Genomic DNA, 24,957 nt, shown 5'->3' on the forward strand with positions numbered 1-24,957 from the left:
CAGTGACATCAGACTGAAGCTCGCAGCTTCAGACTGATAATCAGGCTAGGTCGGGACCCATGTTTGAGTTGCGGACCAATTTGTATTGGTCGCAAGTAAATATCCTCTTTTTTGTTTTCCTACATTGAAAAAAAAATCAAAAGATTTTAAACAGTTTAAACAAAGAAAAAAATCAAAACTTTTCATCAATTAAAAACAATTATTTTTTTCCCCAAAAGTATTTAATGAATACAATAAAATAAAATAATTTCCAAAAGTAAATAAATAAAAGTTTAAGAAGTAGTGAAAATAGCATATAAGCTCAAAGCGACACGTTGTGAGCTTGTAGATCTGCTATTTTCACTAGTTTGGGTCCCGTGCAAACGTCAAACTCTTCTTTTGGGTTTCAAGCTTGTGTGTGTGTGTGTGTGTGTGTGTGTGTGTGTGTGTGTGTGTGTGTGTGTGTGTGTGTGTGTGTGTGTGTGTGTGTGTGTGTGTGTGTGTGTGTGTGTGCGTGCGTGCGACCGACCATGTCCCCCACAGTGACATCCTCCAATGCACGTGACATCCTCCAACACCCACTGTTTCCTTAACAGTGGGTCGCGAGTAAATATTCTCTTTTTTGTTTTCCTACAAATACAAATCGGCTACTCTGGCATTCTTTATGCCAAGGGTTCCCAAACATTTCAGGCTGTGACCCCCCAAAATAATCATATTTGAACTGGGGACCCCCCACCCTGACAAGCACTTGGAATTGTAGGCATTACATTTAGTTTGACTCGATCCCACAGATAAACATTGTGAAAATATCAGAATCAGAATCAGAATCAGAATCAGAATCAGAATCAGGTTTATTGTCACATCACAGGTTTACAAGGTAAAAAAGTGGGTGAAATTCGTTTTTGTACAACACTCCCATCGCAACGTTAAATTCCGTAGAAAGAAGAGTGGGGAGAGAGAAAAAGAAGAGGGGTAGGGGGTAAAGTGGGAAGGAGATCAACAGAGAACAATAGAAGGCCAAAAACAAGTTATCTACATATTTACAAAGTACCTGAGATAAGAGACAAACTAAGGTGCCTGAGCATAGCAGCAATGTATGTATACTGTGCATGATATACTTATAGACGCTAAGGTGCTTAGAGAGAAAAAGAGCGCAATAATAAAAAAACAAAAAAGTTTGTGCGTTATACATGGGGATTAAGGTGCAGAGGGTCAGTGCGTGTTCACCTAAGGGTGGACTGACCCTGGTATAATCCGCAAGTAGCTCCATGAAGGAGAGCAACAAAAAGTAATCTTTAGCATTTTGACTAAAGCTTTTGCCACAAAGAGTACATTTAAAGCCCTTTCTCCTGTGTGCATCAACATGTGTTTCTTAAGATTAGCATTTTGATCAGATCTACAAGCTCACAACGCCTCGCAGTGCGAGGCGTTGTGAGCTTGTAGATCTGATATTTTCACAATGTTTGCCTCTTTCTTATGTAATATTTGACTATTTGGTATTAAAAAGGTCTTAAAAGTCCTTAAATTGTCACTTTAGAAATGTGCATATACCCTGTATACACTTTTACTGTATGTTGGTTTGTTTACTGTTGAGTGAGAAAACAATGTTGCACATTGAGCTAATCATCTGGGGACCCTCCAAAATAATTTGTACCCCCAGTTTGGGAACCACTGCTTTATGCCACGATGGGATCACACACCTCGAGGAGAAACGCACCCAACAAAGGATGGTGTGGCACCAGCAGACACCTCCATGCTAATCCAGTACCATCAGCCTCCTGATCCAGGCCTCACATGTCCTACGTAACTGTGGCAGGAAATTTGGTTTCAGAATCACGCTTCACAATCAGCTACAGTGGCATCATAGTCAGCGAAGATGAAAAAAAGATGAAGCACTGAAAAACTCATCACAGCACAAGGAAGCTATACTGTAGGTCATTTTCGACACTGATGGACTGCCAGAAGAAAAAGTGTGTGTGTGTGTGTGTGTGTGTGTGTGTGTGTGTGTGTGTGTGTGTGTGTGTGTGTGTGTGTGTGTGTGTGTGTTTGCCTGTTGTAAGGTTGTGGTCATCTCAAAACAGAGCTGTTCATTAAGAAATCAATGTGCAAGTACAGTAGTTGGGCTTTATTATGAAACAAGTACTTAAGGAAATCGTTTAAGGAAGTGAAGGAGGTGCTCATTTCCTCTCAACAGATAGAGATTGACACTTGAGATTATCTGTACAAGATCACACATACATTAAAATATGAATACCCACTATGCTGTGTTCCTTGGCCTTTTCTTTGGTAAGTATCATTTGCCTGTCGGTGCATCTGTGCATTACAAGCATCTATCTATCTTCCTGTCTGTCTCTTTATCTGTGAAAAGCGATTGTATATTTGTCCTTCTGTTATTTTCCCAGTGGAAAACCTATTGCATTGTGAAGTCAATGCAATTCTAATTTGATTTAGAGCTTAGTTTTCTGTTTGATAGACAAATGAACCATTGGCAAACCAAGCAACTTCCTTAACATTATATGTTCATTGACGTTTGTGAAGATATTTAAAAGTAGGGTACAGTAAGTGATATTTTTTGGTTAAAACAAAAAGTTTTTTGTTAAAAGGTTAAAGCACTATATTCTGATAGTAATCATTGTTATATAGTGTTTGTTCAATAACAGGAGTCTCATTGTCTCTCCAGCTCTTTAGAAAACAGAAAATACATGTTCAGGTAGGTAACAAAAGGTCAGCCAATCAGGAGAGAGTACCCATTTATCAGCTTCAATTTTATAGTGTTCCAGTTCCAATTTTGTCTGCTCATGTCTTTGTGTCATCACTTCCAATTTCCCTAGTTTAATCTGTATCCTGTCTGAATTCTGTATCCTGATTGGATAAAAGTGGTAGCCCGACCTGAAAATGTATTTTCTGAAGAGCTGGAGAGACATGGAGACTCAATGTGTACTATCAGAATATAGAGCTATTTAACACTTATTTTAACCAAAGAAAATCACTTACCCTACCTTTAAATATTTCCACCAATGTTTTTTCACATCTGGGTCCGTAGATGTAATCCATTATTGTGACAACATGGACATGCATACATGTATGCATATTATCAGATTAGTATCACTCCATGTACAGTACTTGCTATTGTACCCCTAAAACCTCACTCTATGGGAAGTTTCACCACAATGATTATGCAATAGAAGTCAATTAGTGACACTTTTGTTTTAAAGCATTCCAAAGCACTTTTAGAAAGACCACAGAGTCAAACTGAGCATAACCATATGCTGTTTCCATGCTAGTCATAGCATTAGTCTCAGACAACCTCACACTGCTGAAGCCACAGTGTAAGTTCATGTTGCAAGATGTAGACAGTTACCCTTTTGTTGAAATACTCCAACTTCTCCACTTGAAAGGGATCCTTTAGGTGTAGTATAAGTGCAGCAGTAATTAACTTTGACAAACATGTACATGCACATCTGGAAAAAAATAATTCTAAAATTCCATTTGACTAATATCTGTGTTAATGATGTAGTGCTGGCATTGTGAATGTGTGTTTGTGAGTTATTTGTGGGCATTCATCATTGTATATCAATGCTATAAAAGCATTCCTTTTTTTTCTGTACTGACACCGATTGTCTTAATTAAACAGAATCTTTACATTTTAAGATGAAGTGCACAAAAATATACAATACACATTTAAAGTATTAGTTTGTTTTGTATTTTTTCAGTACATAAGATAAATGATTGAACATGATTTCTAATTATACATTGTTAATTTTTCCGTTAGCACTGTGTGAGGTCATCATCTCTGTGAATGCAGGTAAGGATACATCTTTAGAGTCCACTCCTGATTATACGTTTGTATACTGGTGCAAGATAAAAACTTTTTTGTTTGTTTTTACAAATAAGCTGATACATAAGAATACATGGGGGTGCCTGGTTTATGGACCGACCACATGTCCCTTGGGAGTCGGATGCAAGGTTGAATCTGACTCCCGTTATATCACACATTTCATCCTTCTCTCTCTGTCTAAATAAAGCATAACATTTGCCAAATAATAGATGCTATGTCACACATCACAATGCCTGAGTGATTAAGCAGTTCATTCTGCATCACCTGGGTCTTGAATAAAACCGTTGGAACCAATGGCATGTCGTGATCATGTTTACCTACCTGATGAAATGGATGTGGCTTCACATTAAGATTAACACAACCAACAGGGTTGCTCTAAGCTGCACTAAGGATTTTACAACTTCATGTAGTAACAAAAATTGCAACACATTTGATACAAAGTAACTATTGGGCTATGGAAACCCCTATGGACATATTGTGCATTATACTATAAGCTAAATGCACCTGACTTCATAATTCCTGCCAGCTCGAAGCATCTGAACCTTCTGCTCGCTTGTGCATGATTTTTTGAGAATGTTTGGTGAAAATGTTAGCTCGTACGACTAAAGACTTAACTAAAGATCTGAAGAGACAGGGACACTCCTGTTACTGAAAAAGAAAAACACTATAGCTATGATTAGCATATATAGAGCTTTAGCTCTCAATAAACTGTTTGAACCAGAACATATTACTTACAGCACCTTTCATTTGCATTGTGGATATAGTGTTTATGATTTTATTATGAGTTAGGTGATATTTATAGTAATAGACTATTGTTTGAATATTAATTGCAATTTTTTGTCCCTTATGATGATGAAGATTCAGAAGAATCAAGTGAATCAAGTGAATCAAGAGAATCAAGAGAATCAAGAAGATCAAAAGAATCAAAAGAATCAGGACAATCAAAAGGGAGAGAGAGGAAAAAGAAGAAGATGATGAAGAAGAAGAAGAAGAAGAAGAAGAAGAAGAGAGTTAGTAAGTAAATAGCATGATGATTGTCACAACAACATAAGGATGATGAAAAGAATGAAGATGAGGATGAGCCAAGGCTCAAAGAATTAGACAACTGTCCAAGAATGCATTTTGTTGTTTTTTTATTTACCAAAACACCAACCTGTCAGTGCAATAATATTCACAGTGCAGTACTGTCCAAAAATAAGCATATGAAACGCCACTTGCAAGAAAAACACAGGCAAAAGGCTAAATGATCAACATCCTATAACTACTTTACCGGCTACACCCTCCATGAAGGGCCGCAGAGCAAAAGTACTGAAATTCTTTACTTAAAGGTAGGGTAAGTGATTTACTTTTGTTAAAATAAGTGTTAAATAGCTCTATATTCTGATACTACTCATTGGTATATGAGTGTTTGTTCAGTAAAAGGAGTCTCCCATGTCTCTCCAGCTCTTTATTAAACAGAAAATGCATTTTCAGTGCTCTCTCCTGATTGGCTTAAATTGTGTCACCTACCTGAAAATGTACTTTATTCTGTTTACTAAAGAGCTGGAGAGACCAAACGCTCTGTAGCAATGATTACTATCAGAATATGTCAAACCTTTTTAACAAAAAACAAAAAAATACCAAAAAATATCACTATAATATCAAAACTGCAATGTACTGTAGAAATACTCTGTTACAAGTAAAAGTCCGGAATTCAAAATTTACTTGAGTTAAAGTACAAAAGTATTGGCATCAAAATGTACTTAAAGTACCAAAAGTAAAAGTACTCATTATGCAGAATGTCCCGTTTCACAAGTTTTCACATGTTTTCAAAAAATCTTTTGAAAATAGCAGATCTACAAGCTTGTGAAGCATTGTGAGCTTGTTATTTTCAAAAGGCCAAAATGAATAGGGCTGAAGTGGTTAATGCATGTTTTGTAATACTAATCAGAATCTACAAAGTAAAGTAAAGTTTTCAAATAATTGTAGTGGAGTAAAAAGTTCAATATTTGCCTCCGAGATGTAATGGAAGTAAAAGTACAGAAAATTGCAAATACTCCAGTAAAGTAAAAAAAACTGTACAGTATGAGTAAATGTACTTAGTTACTCTAGCCTGCCCAAACCGATCTAACTGAATGCTGCTGCAGCCACCCTTTTAAAGCAGGTGGGTCATACCAAGAACACAGAGTCATTTTTGTATTCATTAACTTAAACAAGGCAAACTATGTCCTATAAGTTATATCCTTATGTGATATCCTCCAACACCCACTGTTTCCCAAACGGGGATCCGCGACCCATGTTTGGGTCGCGGAACAATTTGTATGGGTCGTGAGTAAATATCCTCTTTTTTTGTTTTCCTACATTGAAAATATAGATATATATTTCAAAAGATTTTAAACAGTTTAAACAAAGACAAAATCACAACTTTTCATCAATTAAAAACAATTCAAACATTTTTCATTTCATTTATTTAAAGGGGAATACCACTAATTTTCAACATTGAACTATGTCTTTAATACACCATAGAGCTGTTGTGAAAAAATACTAAATTGAAAGATTAGTTCTCTCTTATGACCTTTTCAGACCGTGGTTCTGAGGAGGAGGAGGAGGAGGAGGAGGAGGAGGAGGAGGAGGATGAGGAGGAGGATGGTCAGGGAGTTAAAGGTAAAAGTATAGCATAATAATGATTCTCACAATAACATGATGAGGATGATGATCATGATGATGATGATAAACTTGATCCCCTATACCATGCTGCATTGAGATTCATAACAAATTCACCTTTCAGGACTCAGGATTACAAGCTTTGAACGCTGGTTGGTCTTAACATCTCGCAGGTTGCAACATTGGTATATGTTTGTTACGCCCCGGCCTAGGGGAACCTTTAGGGCGCAACATAACAAGTGAGACCCCCCCCTTTCCAGCTCCAAAGGACCACCAGCAACAAGAGTTCGCAGCCTTTTTATGGGTTTTTATTAAAAGCCAGTTACTTCGGGGTGGGCATTACATCAAAACAATAAACAAACTAACTTAAGAACCTAAAGAACCTGTAGAACATAAGAACCTGGAGAACATTAGCACCTGGAGAACATTAGAACCTGGAGAACATTAGAACCTGAAGAATATTAGAACCTGAAGAACATAATAACTACCCACCCCTACGAAACCCAAGGCTGTTAAAATGCACACAATAACTCCTAACAAACATGTCTACACTGTAGGTTGGCTGGCAGTCTTGCTGGAACTGGAGAGAGGAGAGCCCACAAGAGCTGTGGAAAGCAGGCTTTTTAAACTTCCCTCTGCCAAGGCTGGAACCAATCAGCTCCCTGCAAAATTACTCACTCACACAATCAGCTAGACACACCTGCAGCCCATCACTCACAGACACACACCAACCACACAGAGGGCATAGACAAACCTACAGTATACAAAGATTAAAACCTATAGTCCTTACATACATTATGACCTCAGGGTCATAACAATGTTCCTTTACAAAGCTATTCTTGGTGTCAAGATCTCCCTTCCTACATTTACTCTAAATGAGTATTGGTAAGGAACACCCTTAGGCTAACCTTAGATCAAATGCGTTAAGTTGTACCTTCATCAAAATCTGTGGCTGGTAAAAAAAAGAAGTTTTTTTTACTTTGCTAAATTTCTTGAGAAGTTTTAAAAGATAGATATACTCACCAACACTTTTGGAGATCTTTTAGGTAGGTATTTGCTGTGCATCATGGATGTCCTATATATATGTTTGTTTTGTAGTGTACGTTTGGCAATGACGTGTAATTGTATTCAAAATAAATACATAAAAAATGATAATAGCTAATAATAATGTTGTCAAAGTAATGTGTAAGAGGCAGTCAGTTATCCTATTTGATGGTAAGGGAATAATTGACCCCCCCCCCCCCCGCCCCCAAGTCTTTGAATAATGTAACATTGCGGAAAATGTGTCATTGCTTTCTTTCTTTCTTTCTTTCTACAAAAAAAATGGTCACATGCTCTAATTGTGCACCCCCCCAACCTGCTACATCAGTAGCCTATTCAGTGAAATCAATGATTCAGCAAATTAATTGATAAATAATGATAGAAACATAGACAGACTGAGGGAAAGAGGATATAGACAACCTCAGTAATACTGATATGATTCAACTCTTGGTATTTACAGCATCAACCTCGCAGCCCCAGACTTTCCCTGCCGTGACAACACCATTATTGACCTCATCAGGGAAAATAACGACTGACAGCTCGTCTACAAAACCAGTTGCTGTTTCTGGAACATTCTCTCCCATCTCCACATCCTACACAGAGTCCTCTACATTATCTGCAGTTACTACTGCTCCCTCATCAGGTATGATTGGAGTTTCCAATTATGTTATGATCAAACTTGGGCAATGTCCGTTCGGTTGGTTCATTGCTTTCTGCTTTTTGATTTTTCTGTATAAAGATGTGTATGCTGTAATTGTTCCAACAACATATTTAAAAACAAGAATAAATTTGACTTGACAGTCATATTATTAGCAGCTGCATGCATACTTTTACTCAAGTAAAACATTTGAGTACTTTTTCCACCACTGCAAGTCATCACAGCTAAGAAGAACTTCTCCTCAGAGTTAAATCAACACTGAAGGGAGACACACAATGTCTATTGTGATGAGCGTAGAACGTAACGCTCAGTAGAACGGCTGTTGTAAATCACAAATGATTAGTAGATTCTCCGCTGGCCGAGTTTTTATGACTTAATGACTTAATGACTTTATGACTCTCAGCCTCTCACTATGATTGCCTTCAGGAGGGGAGGTGCTGCGAGGGGAGGCGGGTGCTGGGAAGGACGGGCCGTCCATTGGCTTAAACGGGGAAGTGTCCCCCATTGGCTTAAAGTAGTGAAGGACAGCCAGGACAGCCAATGAACAAATACATGTCGCGTATGACAAGGTCTGAAGCTGTTTCTAGAGCAGCTTTACAGCTGCTAAAAATGCTGGCTGGATTGCCATTGCATTGCCATGCACCTCATGCTTACCTTCCTGTGAGTGTGCACACGTGCGTGTGCGTTCCTACCTGCTTCCCTAACCTCACAGCAGTATATTTATAAACAAACAAGAATGACCAAAGTCATAATAAAGCCGCATGCGGCAGGCTTTTTTGGCCCCAATCTTTTCATAGACCTGATTACTTGTTTTTTGGATTGCTTGTTTCTCTCACCAAACCTGGCAACATTTAGCGTCGCAGATTAACGCTCTAATGTTTTTTATATAAGTGGTGGCAACATTTTGTGACACCACACGGGTCTTCCCAACAATAGCTAAGATTGAAGTCAGTGTGAACATGGCCAAATAATAACTTAATAGCCAAACTAGGTCTAATGAAGCACGCTAGCATTTAGGCTAACCCTCCTGCCTGAATCTCTCTCTCCCTTTCTCTCTCTCTCTGCTGTGTAACTCCGTGCGTTGCCTTGTTGTGATTTGTGTTCGTCCATGCTGGCCCCTAATATGGTCTGCTTCCGGGTGGTTCAACCTAACTTAACAATGAGGATCGTTCTGATTGGATCCCTTCCCAACTAGTCCCACAAAAAGAGTAATTCTGATTGGAGTTCTTCTCCATTCGTCCCGCCCTAACATTTTCGTCTCGTCTAATTTGTTGACTAACGTGTCCATTACATTTTCGTCTCCCCATTGGCTTAAAAGGGGGGCTTAAAAGGGGGGAAGTGTGAAGGACAGCCAGGACAGCCAATGACACTTAGGTGTCACTAAATGTCACTCGGGTGTCGGACTAAGACTAGTGCTGTTTGTAGTGCCGCGCTAGCGCATGCGGCTAAAAAAGGGTGCTGATCATAATAACAATAAATAGAAGTGAATAACTATAGTTATTCACTTCCTAAAAACCAGACTTTTTATCATTTGTTTCTCAACTAGGTACCATACTGATTGTGGGTGTGGGGCTGGTTGCCATTGTCACTTTATTAGGAATGGTAACATGGATCCTTTTCAGGAAAAAGATTAAGAACTCTCCAGGTAAAACACACACACACACACACACACACACACACACACACACATACACGCGCACACGCACGCGCACACGCGCACACACACACACACACGCACACACACACACACACACACACACACACACACACACACACACACACACACACACACACACACACACACACACACACACACACACACACACACACACACACACACACACAAATGATTTAAAATACATGCTATCTTATTGGCTGTTAATTTTTGGCCTTGAAGTTGGATTTATCTTTATTTTTCAGCACCAACAGACCAACATTCCAACAGACCTGCGGATACAGACTTTGCTGCTGTGAATGTGAGTTTGGGGAAGGTCTCAGCTTGTATCTTTGTTTGTGTAGCAAATACATTTAAATTAAGCTAAAGTATGTAAAGTTAAACTAGACTATCGCTATTAAGCAAAGTTAATACTAAAGGAAAATGGTAAGCCATAACAAAATTAACTTCATGTTATAGATTTCGCCAAACTACGGTCCATGCTCTCAAAACAATTAACACAGCCATTGAAACTATAATTTTGCTAAAAAGCCCAATTCCACAGCAAAATGAAGGGCTGCACCTTTTCAGGTTACGTCTTTATAAAACACATTTGACGTCTAAACTACATATGTCATCTATTGATTAGTGGTTTGGACGTTCGAGAACTGTGGAGATCTCTGACTGCCTAAGCATCCACCAGTACACCTCTACGGTCCCCTAGGTCAGTGGTTCTCAAACCTTTTCATGTCAAGGACCCCCAAAGTGTTATGTATTTGCCCGTGGACCCCCATCAGAAAAGAGCTTGTGCCAGGGACCCCAGAAGAGAAGATTTGTGTTAAAAAAACAACAACAAAATGTTAAAAAAGAAAACGACGTACAAGCTCACAGTGCATCACAAAAATATTTAATATGGTTAAAATGATTGTTATGCTATATTAACTAATTTTGCTGGAGACCCCCTGGAACCCCCCAAAGGACCCCTTGGGAGTCCCCGGACCCCACTTTGAGAACCACTGCCATAGAAAATGTACATTGAGTTTTGCAAAATATTCAGGTGGCTGTGTCGTTTTGAAAGCCTGGACCTTTGTTTGGAGAAATGTACTATAATTTAATTTAAGTAAACTTAAGCTAAATTAAACTATTTCCTCTGCTCCAAGGCTGCCTATGAGGAGATCAGAGAAGAGGACAGACATTCAAATGTTCCTCCTGTGAAGGTGTTTACCATCTACTCTCGTGCCTCAATCACCAACATGGTTAACAGCCGTCCTGGACACATGGATGTAAGCACTTTTAGCCTGTTTATCTGGGTGAGAAACGTTTGTAGGCTACTGTGTTACGACATTGATTGACTCTTATTTCCCCCCACTCCTAGGCGGAAAATGGATCACACAACATCAACTCTGAAGTGGGTTTTCTGAGAGAGAGAAATGTCTTCACAGATCCTTCTGCAGTGTCAGTCAGCACAGGTGCAGTTGGTTATGCTGGTGAAGGTTTCTACTCTTTGGCACAGCTTCCATCTGGTACTGGAGGTGGCTTTAATACAAGCCCCTTCAGTCCCTCTGTAACCAGAGTTGTCAGCTGAATTCGAAGATACTTGTCAAGGTTTCAACAGAAGGCTGCCGCAATTATAAATTGAGCTTTTACACGTTTGGCTGTTGAGTGGAGCTTCAGTTAGACGGAATTTGAATCCAAACAATATATAGACCCCAGGACCCCAGGCCCTCAGGCCCTAAGAATCAGTTAACCAGTTAAAAAGCCTATCAATGTAACCTACGTAAGTTCTCACTTTTGGGCATGAGTACATGATGCAAAAGCTAAAACCAGACTTCACACCCACATATTTCACAGAAACGCTGAGGAAATGCGTCTGTTTCCTTCTGGTCTGCCACTGTGTAACTTTGTGTGCTATTTTTCGAGAATGCCAGTTCCCTTTATTCTTGCTAAAACCAGATAATATCGGGGGAGAGTAAAACAAAATGACCTAGCCTTTGTATTGAATGACAACAGGGTGGAGAACAACTGTGGTTCGGCAAGAGATATAAATGAGATAAATTATGTAGTTATAAAAAGGTCGCCTATGAAGGCAATCAGGCAGGTGCCCGGGCACAGATTGGCTCCTATGTGTGCACGTGCCTACATATGAAGTCAAAAAGCATTAAGAAGTGGGGAGTGTTAATGAAGGGTACGTACAGCAATGCCCACACATTCAACCTCATTCCTGAATTCAACGTGTGTAGTGATCAGAACCATAAACCAACATGTGACAGCGGGAAAGTAGTCAAAGTACTGTATTTTGCTGATGTGGGTTCTACTAATAATTTTCTATATCACCCATTTCAAGCAGGAGACCTACCCCCATGAAAGAAAACATATAACTACTCAGTTATGGTTATGGGGATGTAAAAACCAAAACGATATAAAAATCAATTAAAGTAATTCTGTCTAATCAGGAGAGAGAACTCCACAAACATCATTTATCGTCTTTTATCATTTAATTCTTCTGCAATTGTGTTGTTTTGTGTCATCACTTGCACTTATTTTCCCAATACGTATGTGTTCATTCATTACCCGACAAAGAAGTATTGACAGCGACATGTTGTCATCATTTGTTACTTGTACTGTGTGCCATGGTCTGGTACAATCCAGCTACTATACTGTTATTTCACCTTTTGAAATGAGTTACAGGTGAACTTACATAGGATACATACTTTGCCAATAGGAAAATATATGTTGTTATTTTTCCATGTCTCTCTCTCTCTCTCACACACACACACCCACACACACACACACACACACACACACACACACACACGAGGAAAAGCTAAACTAGAGCCATAGGCGTGATAAAAGTTTAACAATTTTTATTTCCTGACAATTCCTTGGATTTACGGACATAAGAAAAGCTTTTCACAGCACAAGGTAGAGACTGAAAAAGGTAAGAAGCATAATAACAGATCATAAAAGATGATAAATGGCATTTTTTCACCTTTATATCACTGAAAGAAAAAGAAAAACTCAAAACAAGAGTAACCAAGGAAAGAAAAATGTTTGGTTTGTGTTCTTTTTCCCCAGTGGAAAAACAAACTAAATCAATCTAAAATTCCTGATTAACACACAGAATTACAATTTAGAAACGCTACACCACTTATAACCTTGTCTTGTATTTATATTTTGTATACAGTATATATACGATTTTCCCCACTACTCCCTCCCACTAGCCTACACCCCTGCAATCGTCCGAAAGCAGAGGTTGATGGTACGAACACGGTTGAACAAATATCAAATACTGTACACAGGCACTATCAAGTTGCGTACTTGGACACGTACAGTCAAGATGGACTAAGTCCCTCCATCTTAATTCTATCATCATCGGTATGTGAACATGTATTGTTTCAACATTATATTATAGTTTAAAAAATATATACGTTTAAAAAAGTAATGTACATTTTGCTGTTCCATGCTGTCAACTTCCATCCTATTTCAATTACTCAATTTGAGAAAGTGAAAATGTCTTTGATCCAAATAAATATAAATGAAGCCAGTAGTAGGAACAGTGACAGTGTTTCAAGAGAAGGGGGGGGGGGTATTTCTATCCCCGATTTGGGCTTTGAGCTTTGTGTGAATTGGGTCTCACATGAGGATGCAATGTCCTTTGTAGCTTTCTGATCTCCAACCCAATCCACTTACTAAGGCTGCATGCGTGTGTGCGATTTGTACATGATTGTGCATTGTGGGCTTGTTTGTGATTTTGTAACTGTGTTATACTGTACTACACATACATGTGTTAAAGAAAATATGTGTGTTTATTTGAGAACTGTCTAACACTGTTGACAGCTTGCCGCTGAAATGTTTTTATTCCTCATGCTGAATTAAATGTTTTCTTGTAGTGTAAAGACAAATGGTTGTCTTTTTAGCACCACTGCACGCTCAGAACTTGGGTATATGTGTGTGTGTTTATGCGTGCATGTGTCCTTGGGGTATATAAATATCCATCAGGATTAAATATACATCTTTGTGAAGCGAAACTGCTTTCAAAGGTTTTCTCTCAGTGCCATGGGCATACGTCACAGGTAAAAGTGTACATTTGTTGGTTCAAGTCAACTTTATTCCTGTCAACAGGAGGGCAGGTTGTATCGGGTACTGCAAATAAAACCTAAAATGACAACGATGCCATAGCACCCGTTTGTGGACCATTTAAAGCAACCATTTTGCGACCCTCAAGTGTCATAATGTCAGTGTTCGATACTGAGTCTGTGGCAACTGTTTTTTTTAATGATTGTTGTTGGCCAAAGTCTCTTTTGCAAAGTTAAAGTGATAGTGAGTAGTGCGACTCACAAAATTGCCAGGCCCCTGGGCATCAAGGGCAACACAATAGGTAGATAAAGCCTGCATAATGAATCCTCTCTTTATCTAATTCCTGTGTAAAATGTACATTTTGATCTGAATTGTTGTTTTAAAGGTGTATTATAAACGTTACCAGCTGTTAGGAGCATTCAGTAGGTAGGCTTTACTTCTTTATACATTTTGCAGTGGCCACTTATTGTCCCTCTTAAGACAGTACTCAATATTAAGGTTGCAAAAATGTGCAATAGTAAACAAACCATACATTTCTTTCTCTCCAAACACAGCAGTAAAAATCATTCAACAGGAGCGTGAAATATGCTCTAATTTCCGAGGAATGTTGGTTCCGTTTCGCTGACAAGTCATGCTTGCCGAGAACACATGCTTAAAAAACGTACTGAGACATTGAGAGAAGTGGCAGTCAGCCCTCAAAAACCTGTTTTCGTTGATTTAGAAACCATCAATTCCAGTATTTTCAACATTAGAGAATGCCTCGCAAATACAGATTTCTCTGTGACTCAACAGCTGGAAATAAAAACACCTGTTGAAGGTGAAACTATGACTTTGAAAATGGCAAAGTTTAATTTAAATAAAATAACAGTTTGACTTAATTTAAATAAAAATTAAAACCCAAACACTTCATGGTTGGGTCACCTGGATATAGATCGATCGCTAAATCTGTTGGTGCTGAACCAACAAAAATATGTACAAAAGCAGGACAATTTTTGTAAAACAAAACTTCATTTAAGTAGGTTGTAAGAAAATCATGATGGAAATGTTCAAGAAAATGTCTTAAATAAAACAACAAAAGAAAACAAACAACGTTTTCCTGCTTCCTTGAGGCGGAACATGTTTTGGTTAGTAAAATACTGTACTGTATGTAATTCTTTGGAAAAATGTATTAATTGTTTTTGAGGACATGACATTTGAGGACATGACTGTTTTTGTAAGCACATAACAGAAATCACTACTCAGTCTATTTGCAAGTGTTCTTTTGACTATACCAAGAAGACAAGCGCACATACAATCAATATCAAAAATATATTATGTATAAATCGTAGCTTTCTTATGTTCCTATTAATGGATCTTAAGAAGACAACAGTGGCATATTCTCTGTATCTTGGCAATAGATTCATTCATCAAGTTGTCGTGGTGTTAAGAGTTTTCCATTCACATTATTGGTATTCTGCACATGGGCACAAATAAATATCCTGTTACTGGTACAATAATATCTGTTTCAGTGTAGATATACTGTACGTAAACTCAGCTTTACTTTAGTACAGTATATATGGTATGGACTGGTGTATTAATGAAAGCCAGGGTCATGTTGTACCTACAATGAAGTGACAAAAACACGTTGTCACACTATGCCAGGGGTGTCAACTATTGGCCAATGGGTGAAATTATTTTGGGGTAAAGAGAAAAGTAAAAAGAAAGAAAAAAACTTAATTAAAATATTCACATCTGATTATTATCAATCTGTGTGGCAGCTACTCTCTTCCTCCCTGCCTCTGCCACGCTGGCAAAGCTGCCCTCGTATGAACATCGTGTAAACAGTACTGCCCCACTTGTCTCACCCCTGTGTGCCAGCGTAGCACTGAAGGCCGTGAGGGAGAATCACAGACCTTGCTGGAGATTTTAACAGTCAACTAAAAGAACATTCAGTCATTTTAGTCATTAACACTATTGCTTCTTCTATAAGCACTAACATGACTCATGAAGCTCAATTAGGAATATTTGTGTGCTTTTCAATTTGCGTTATTACATTATTGTTGTTTGATTACTATTTTTAATTGCTCAAGCACTTTGTAACATTGTTTAAAAAAGTGCTATACAAATAAAGTTTTATTATTATTATTATTATAACTATAATCAAAACGGTTATATTTGAGCCAATGGACTCGACCATGGGCAATTTCAAGTGCTTCTGTCTAAAGATAATATTCTAAACTGCCTACCGTGCCACACTGAAGTCTGCTAGACGTTTCTTTCAATTAGGCTACAGTATACCATTCTGGCTCACAACCTACAGTATGAGTTTGACACCCCTGCATTATACATTTGAGGCAAGTGGACATTGCCACCTTTATGCATTCTGAGAGTTCTCACAATGCTTATTATTACTACAAAAAGTATATCGTTGCTGTCATCTCCATATTTAAAAGCTTTTTTCCCCTCGTTTTTTTGGAAATGAATGCCCTACTTTGTAGGGTAATTGTCCAAAACCGTAATGAATGGTTTTGGACATACAAGGTTTCCTGCCGACAGTGACGATATATGCATTACAACACATATACAAATGTGGCTACAGATAAGTTGGTAAATAACTGATTAACAAAGCAGTCTGAAAAAAACCCCCCAATAAATCACATTTTCACCTTTGTCTCCTGTGGAGTTTCAAGAAAAAGAAAAAAAAAAGAGAACATGATGGTACGTTGTGCGGCTGATGCAGACGAGGAGGAGAAGTTTATTTCAGGTGTGTTCCTCTCTGTGCTGGCCAGGTTGTGACTTCAGTGTGGACTCAGTAAGACAAGTCTCATGTCAGCTGCTCTAGATAGTCTGTAAGGCAAACAACAAACAGTCAATGATAACAATACAACTGTCTGTTATACTATTTGAAGTCTATGGTAGTCTACGGTCTGAATGGATAGTGTTTTAGTATTTAGTGAGTCTACGCCAGGAGATTGATGCATTCGGTCCCGTCTGTATGTGTGTCCGCAGCTAATCTTGCATAGTAGAGCCCTGCATTGGGATTGGGATCCTGCGGGACCCAACGCAAAAGTTGCGGGAGCGGGCGTTTTTAAAATACCAATGGGTATGGCACACCTGACCAAGGATGTGGTCATGCTTTACTTTAGCAGGATATGAACACATTTATCTTATATTATATATATTTATCTTATTGTATATTATATTTCTGGGTCCCAATGGAAATAGAGGGATTAATTCGGGACTGGCCGGTAATATTGCGGGATTATGCGGGACTAAACAGCACTTAAATTTTGCATGCTGCCAGAAGCGGGCAGTCAGAAATGAAATTAATGGGAATGATCAGAAATCTAGCGGGAGCGGGCCTAAGACTCTGTGTAGGGCTTTATTGCTGTCTTTAGGCCAAGGACCTCAATTCACGAATATCTTTCAAATCGGTCGACAATCATGTAATTACTGCATTTATAATAATAGCAGCGCAATCATCCCTTCCTATGGACCTCCCGGAACTAGCCAATCGGGCACCTGTCCATCCAGTTTATGGGATCTACACAACAACGTGTGTACTGGTACTAGCTGACTGCAGGCATGCAATTCGCCGGCACAGGCTAAGGCTCGTGAATGAACTAGGCAGAGTTTAGCTCCCTTATGTAAGTACATAAGGGAGCTAAATGCTAATAGTAGATTGGAACATAACAGGGAGGCTACAATATCCTAGTTTGAGTCCTAGCTAGCTCTGTGATATACCCCTTACCCCCCCCCCCCCCATTTGTTTTTAAATAAATAAATAATAATAATAACACAAATAGGGGACCTTTATAAGCACAACGTTAGAAACCGTCACACTATATTGTCTGAGTACTGTTGTTGCCTGTTGAGTTTGCCATGTTATGATTTGAGTGTATTTTTATGCTAGGTTTCAGGATTTGTGAATGTTTTGGGTTAACTGATTTCCAATGATAAATAAACAAATATCCGCATAAAGCAAAGATATTTGTCAACTCCCATGCTGATAAGAGTATTAAACACAAAAATATCCCTTTAAGGTACATTTGAACAGATACAAAATTGATGATTAATTTGTGATTAATTGTGATGAACTACAGAAAATCTGACCTGTGCACTCTGCCGCTGCATCTTGTGGACAGAGCAGGAAGTGGCATCTTCCCTCCCGTGTTCCGACTCTCGCTCCCGCTTCCCTGTTATGCTGCCCCCGGTGTGCAGGAGGCGTCCTGTATGTAAGAATAACGAAGCTGAATTAAAACCGTGATTATTAAGGCTTTTCTGGGGCGGTGTAGCCGCCCCCTATAAGTGTGTTTTGGACACCGACCAAAAGATTTGTATACCCCCTAACCCTTCCATTGTTAATGCAAATCGATACTTTTGCAAAGTCAGCCAATCACATTACAGCTAGTGTCATCACCACTAACTGTAATGTGATTGGCTGACTTTGCAAATTCAGGACTGTGATTGGCTAGAAAACACATGACACATGTGCAGCCCTATGAATATTTTATATCCTTTATTTTTTGGGTTTAAGTTTTTGCCTCAGATTTTTCTCTGATTCAACACTATCAACTATTAACACTCATATCACCACTATACTTAACACTATCAATACTTAACACTTTTAACACATTGGCTGCCAGAATTATTTATTTATTTTCTACAGTAGACTGCCAGACTTTTTCAATGAAAAAATAAAAGTACTCAGGAGCTGAGATACAGCATTTTTAAGTTTTAAGTTAACAAGGAAGTGGATGGGAGTCTAAATCTTCGAAAAATCATATCTCCTTGGTCTTTGGGTCAAATCTAAAAAAAATAAAAAATTAAAAGAACGCAGATCTGCGTTCTTGGCAGCATGCGTTGTAAGGCCTCAAAAGAACGCAGATCTGCGTTTTTGGCAGCCAATGTGTTGTTAACACTACTAATATTCTTAACTACTACATACTGGATACCAACACAGCGAGCCCACACGGTTTCTTCAGGAACAGTGTTTTCTAGTTATTGTTGCTAGTATGATGTTTATTATTGTCATGTACCTGGATTTTTAGGCACAGCAAACTCATGGTAGAGTATGGTGCTGGTGGCAGCTTGGTTGGGGTTTGGCACTGAGTGGTACCCTGCAACACACACACACACACACACACACACACACACACACACACACACACACACACACACACACACACACACACACACACACACACACACACACACACACACACACACACACACACACACACACACACACACACACACATTTTATATCATACTTTAAATAAGTTGCATGTTTTTACCCCTCTATATCCTCAGTGTCCTGTCTCTCTAAACATTTTCCTGCCTAAATAAAGAAACCCCCCCCCCCCATTGTCTGCTGCCAACCTACCATGAGGCTGCGGTTGTAACTGTTGGTCAGCAACAAGGCATGACCCAGGCTGATTCTCTCTGTCAAAGTTCAGCGAGATACTCCCACTGCCGTTACCACCCGAAACTCCAGACACTGATGAGAACAGGGGACACAATTAGAATACAGTGAGTGTCGTTTACATCCAGAGTGTTATTGTTATTTTCTCACAGTGACAATGTATGGTTCCAAGGAGTGTTGTTGTTGTTCATTTACAGTGAGTGCTATTGTTGTAGGCTTATAGCAAATGGTCTTTAATTCCAGTGATTGAGTGTTGTTTACTTCCAGTGACTGGTGTTGTTTACTACCACTCAGTGTTGTTGTTTACTTCCAGTGAATGTAGTGTTGTCTTCCAGCTGGTGGTGCTGTTCACTTATAGTGAAGTGTTACACATCACATTGTAAAAGGAGTGTTGCTGTTTACAGTACTTACAGTGAGTGTTGTTGTTATTGGTCCCTGACTGCTGCTCCCCGGGAGAGTACGCCATCATCCCTCCATTCCCATTGCCATTGGTGGATGGCACTGATGCCAGCAGGCCTGACACAAAACACACACATGGATGATAGGACTGTTAGTCTACAAGGTTGTTATTTGTGTAACTGTATATCAATTCTCAATAGTTAGCTGGTTTCTACTTTACTGACAGGGTAGAACTTTACCTCAGACGTCAATATTGGCTTAGTTATAAGATCTGTTTCTACCTTACACAACTACTCGTCTATACTCCAGTGCTTTGTATCGTCTGCCAATATATCAATATCGCAATACTTCCACTGTCTGTATTGCTTTAATACTACAGTCTAATTATGTCTCTCCCTGTATCGTCCGAGTTGCTGGCCTCTATTTTATTCGAGTACACGCTAGTAAACTCTTACCTAGTCCGCGGTATCGGCTGAGTTGCTGGTAGATCTGTTTCATCCTCTCTATATTGAGCCGACTGGTCTCTGCATGGTGTACCATGGGTTTGGGGTAATGGACGCCGATCACACACTTGGCAGCTTTCTGCACGGACTCTGGTGCATTCCACGGGTCATAGATGTACTTAGCGGGGAAACCTCGGAGGACAGGTAAGTATCGTCTGGAAACACAGTGGCAGAAATGAGAAAACTGCTGGCTTCAGTGAGTCAAATGTGGCCGGTTCCACAATGCACAGGCAATGATGGGGAGCACATATTACAATACATTATATACATTACATTACAATATACAATACAGCACATACAGTACTGTACTGTATTATAATATTAGAAGCAGTAAGCAGAGAAAATGACAAAGCAGTTACGGTTGAAATGTTTATTTTACAATATTTTAAATAGCTGAAATATTGGGGGGAAAAAATCTTAATAATAGATTACATTTTTGACAGATTTACATATTTTCATTAGTCGGGTATTTCCTGGTACTTATAAGTGATTTTTCTGAAAAACACTTGCACATACATTTTACCGTCAATACAACGCAAATTAACAACTTGCTCAAAGATCATCTCAGACCGGTGAATCATTTCTTTGGGTTCAATATATTCCACATAAAAGTAAATAACCATAGCTGACAAACCTGCTGACAATTACTAGCAAATAAAGATCACCATGGGTATAACTTCTATAACTATGATAGGTGCTAAATACTGCACATGAAGAACTAAGAGCACAAAATAACTGCTGTACAGGTTTAATCAATTCCTCTTCCTTCGACATTTACTGCACTGAAGTGAATTAACATCACAGTGCACGTCTGATACTGTTCAAGTTGTGACTGAAAAACAAGAGGGCCTGCAGTCAAAAGCAGCCGTTAGGCCTAGACCCCCGCCCCCAGCACTGATCGGATCAACAAAACAATCCAAGACAATACAGCTGACTGCAGTACCATTGGAAGCCTGGCAGCAGGTACAGCAGATAACCAACAGCTCAAAATATCATCCCAACCAGAGTTTTTGTTTTTTTGTGTCTGCTGTTCTTTAGTTGTTGTTGTTGTTGTTGGTGGTGGTAGTTGGGGTCATCATGGGTTTGTTTTCCATGTTACAAGGAGAGCGCGTCTACCTACCTACTTGGTCCGACCTTACCGGCAAATTCCCGGAGCAAGGGGGGCGAAGACAGACAATGCAACAGAGGAAGTGAAGGGGGGGAGGCAGGACTGTGGAACTGTGGGTAAATGTCCTCAGCGCAGCACTGAGGGGCAGACACCGAGAGACAGAAGGATGGGCGGGGCCAGGCATCCCACTTGCTTATGGAGATCACCCCATCGTCACTAGTGATCAGATGTTTTGTTGCCGTTGCTAGGAGACTGCTACTGCAACACGCGGTTAGACAGCAGAGAGAATTGACCCACGACTCACCTTCCCTCCACTAACTCCCACCCCACCCTGACAGGAGCAGGTGTGTAGCGAGAAAAATCCATATCGAGAAAAATCGCTTACTTCCTGGTCATAGTCAATTTCATAGTTAATTTTGTGTAATTATTCACAAAAAAGATTTACTTAAAAATAAATCAAATAAAACTACTAACAATCTTTCTTTACAATTTTAGCCTCTTAGCTGACACTCACAAAATTCACAATTAGTGGCCAGGGACAGGGGTAGGGTTTTACGGTTTTCTTCAAGGTCACCAATTATGGCATTACATGCTGCAGGGATTGTACCTGTGACCTGTCTGTTACACTGCGTATCTTCAACCAGTATGTCTCAATCTGCAGATTTCTATCGATGACAGAAACTACCCACTACACAGCTGCAGTCCTGCCCCCCCCACAGCCCAACCCAACTCAACCCAAACCCTTACTCCTTCCCTCATCCTATGGTCAGATGGAGGTGGGCTGGGTAAAGAGTTCAGGCCCATTTCCGCTGCCCCTCAGACTGTAGTGTTTGTCTTTTAATATGTCTGTCCTTTACCACAGGCACAGCGCTGCACTCTGGACCGGCCTACTAGGGGGGCTCCCTCATTTCACCAAAAGGGACCGCAACCCTTTCGCCAGGAAGATCCGCGACATGTCAGTAGCAAGAGTCCCTACAGAAGACAGGGGGTGGTGTTGGAATGGGTGTTGAGCAGGTAAGAGTGTGTGTGGTTTGTGTGGTTTGTGTGCATGCGTGTGTGTTTGTCTATGTCTGTCTTCCACTTCTTGCTTCTTGTGTGTTTTCCAGCCACTGCTCCTGGTGGCCACTGACACCGGCAGGGCTGCATTCACATGAGAGATCACCACTGAACATTTCACTAAGGGATTGATGAGGAACTTTGGGCAAGCGTTACAGCTGCCGCCCCACCCCCTACACTCATGCTCGGCACAGCGACCGTGTGACAGGGGGGCAAGAACGACAGCAGCAGCCCAGTAGATGGCTCAATGCCTCTCCTCACTACCCTCAGGGGAATGCTTCATAGTCCTCTACACAGAGAATGCAGACAAGGCTTTAGCATTTCCCTACCAAGAGGTCAGAATCCCTTTTGACGAAATGAGACGCTACCGAGTTCCAGGCCGACCAGACGGCTTCGCTGAGACATGCAGCGAAGCCCCACCTGCCCCGGGCTTTATCTGAGTTTTTCTCAGCTTTAAGGGTCCCCTACCCTCAAAACGGCAGGGGCATAGGCAGATGTAGACCATGGGGGTGCTTTGGATACAGTCTGCTTGGTGGCCTGGCCTTGCCTTAAGGGGGTATGGGGAGAAGAGCATGTGAGTGGCGCGGAGCACATTTTGCAAGGAATGAGCATGGAGTGGGTTTTTATAAAGTTTTTAAAGGTCGCTCTCGCTCCATACCACTGCAGCGCAGATAATTATAACATATTTTATATATCGCAACTCTCTATGGATGTTGGAAATAACTAAATGTTCGAATGAGTTCATGACTGGTAAAGTCAAGATTGCAACGAACTTGACAAGGCAAAGGCAAAGAAAAAAGGTACGGCAAAGAAATTGAAAAGAGAAACAGAGCTCTAACCTATGGTAAGAATTGTACTGTGAGTGTTCAATCAGACAATCTGGAGTGGAGTGATTACAAAACGTTTTGAGCAATGAGTGGGAGATTGCTACTGCTCGACTGCGCTCACATGCTCTGGTGGGGAGGTGAGGGTTCAGGCATGAGAACTGGTCAAATCGTCTTAAAAGCAATCAAGTGTAATCTAACAAAGGGGAAAGAGAGCTGAACTTTTCACCCAATCCCCCAAACAAGAGGAAAACAAATCCATACTTAAAAAGACATGGAGTCAACAGCCAGATCGACACAAGGACAATTACACCTATCATAATGATGTTCTGATGGCGCGCGCGCGCACACACACACACACACACACACACACACACACACACACACACACACACACACACACACACACACACACACACACACACACACACACACACACACACACACACACACACACACACACACACACACACACACACACACACACACACACACACACACACACAACCCACACTAAGCATCCACAGAGCGCACAAATCTACCACACAAGCATCCACCAACAACAACATAGTGTATGAGAAAATGTATTGTGTAATTAATAATTAAGTAAGTTGCGCAAAAATACATTGTACAAAGATACAACCTGCTGACAGACAAGAAAATGGATGAATGGATAGATGAAAAACTGATACCACAGAACAGAGGACGGACAACTTCTGACTGTCTTTTACTCACTTACCCAGAGATATGGAGGCTTTCCCTCCATCTCTCTCTTTCTCTGCCTTCACTTCATTCCTGTGGATTTAGCTTGGGAAAGTGGGTGAGGGGGACTTGAGATGTCTAATGTCTAACCGAAAACCTCAGTTTTCATAAGCTCTGGTTTGTTTTTCTTCCTAGCAACTTGTGTGAAACAAGTGTGTGAAATAAAACATTTCCCAGCGATTATGTCGACACTATACATCTCACGCCTCTCTCTCCACTAACTCAACTGAATCTTATGACACACTTAATCTTACTTAACTTTGATAGCAACCAATGGTAATGGTATGACTGTAACCATAATTAGTTGTCAAGTGACCTGTAGCTCTGTTTACATGGAGCCTTTTATTCCACTTATAATCACAATAATAGCCCAATCAGAATGAAAAGCAATCAGTCCAGGAGATTTTCCAGGAGAATCTGGCTTCTCCTTTTCCGGTTTAATAAGTGCAGGAGTAGTATATTCTGATCAAACGGTTGCTTCGGTAGAGATCACAACAGTATCAAGCGCCATGCACTCAATGCAGGTCTTTCTTTTTCAAAAGTTGCTGGAATCTGTATAATACGCTTATCAGTATTTTTGTGCTACTACTTTGTGGGAATCAACCCCTATAGTTGTTTATTTTAGCATGAAAGGAAATGTCTCATGTAACTACGGCTACTGCTTATATTATGCATTATGCTGCTTGTATTATGAAAGATTAACAAAATGCAGGTGTGCATTTATATATATATGTGTGTGTGTGTGTGTGTGTGTGTGTGTGTGTGTGTGTGTGTGTGTGTGTGTGTGTGTGTGTGTGTGTGTGTGTGTGTGTGTGTGTGTGTGTGTGTGTGTGTGTGTGTGTGTGTGTGTGTGTGTGTGTGTGTGTGGTCATACTAATGTGTGAACTAACTACATTTCCCCTAATCCCCAGGCTTCCTGTGTTCCTACTGTATTTTATTTGTATATGGTACAACACTTTGTTTCTTTGTATGCAGCCAGGCAGAGGGAGGGATCGGATCTTGGATGGTACC

At 40.0% G+C, this 24,957-nt stretch overlaps 2 protein-coding genes and 1 long non-coding RNA gene across 3 annotated transcripts in view; 2 read left to right on the forward strand and 1 right to left on the reverse strand.

The window, feature by feature from the left end:
* The first annotated feature begins 2,098 nt into the window (after positions 1 to 2,098).
* On the forward strand, positions 2,099 to 4,782 carry LOC311053118. The gene is made up of 3 exons (XR_014601614.1): positions 2,099 to 2,265; positions 3,752 to 3,784; positions 4,676 to 4,782. It is a non-coding gene; the product is annotated as an uncharacterized lncRNA (long non-coding RNA).
* Positions 4,783 to 6,366: 1,584 nt separating this feature from the next.
* LOC311054219 (uncharacterized protein) lies at positions 6,367 to 15,055 on the forward strand (the record flags this gene model as incomplete). The annotated part of the gene is made up of 6 exons (XM_084070097.1): positions 6,367 to 6,460; positions 7,962 to 8,144; positions 9,706 to 9,804; positions 10,080 to 10,135; positions 10,974 to 11,096; positions 11,189 to 15,055. The coding sequence occupies 6 exons, from the start codon at positions 6,367 to 6,369 to the stop codon at positions 11,396 to 11,398; spliced, it is 765 nt and encodes a 254-aa protein (XP_083926223.1). The 3' UTR covers positions 11,399 to 15,055.
* Positions 15,056 to 15,189: 134 nt separating this feature from the next.
* Positions 15,190 to 24,957, reverse strand: part of LOC311053487 (cryptochrome-1-like) — a 23,497-nt gene continuing 13,729 nt past the window's right edge. Inside the window, exons 10-15 of the mRNA XM_084069068.1 lie at positions 20,149 to 20,351; positions 19,706 to 19,810; positions 19,256 to 19,369; positions 18,909 to 18,989; positions 17,983 to 18,098; positions 15,190 to 16,716 (exon numbers count right to left, since the gene is read on the reverse strand). Of these exons, the coding sequence (XP_083925194.1) occupies positions 16,708 to 16,716; positions 17,983 to 18,098; positions 18,909 to 18,989; positions 19,256 to 19,369; positions 19,706 to 19,810; positions 20,149 to 20,351 (628 nt within the window). The 3' untranslated portion in view covers positions 15,190 to 16,707. The remainder of the gene's footprint in view (positions 16,717 to 17,982; positions 18,099 to 18,908; positions 18,990 to 19,255; positions 19,370 to 19,705; positions 19,811 to 20,148; positions 20,352 to 24,957) is intronic.

This window comes from Gymnoscopelus microlampas (assembly GCF_963454915.1).
Source record: "Gymnoscopelus microlampas genome assembly, chromosome: 10".
NCBI classification, from domain to species: Eukaryota; Metazoa; Chordata; class Actinopteri; order Myctophiformes; family Myctophidae; genus Gymnoscopelus; species Gymnoscopelus microlampas.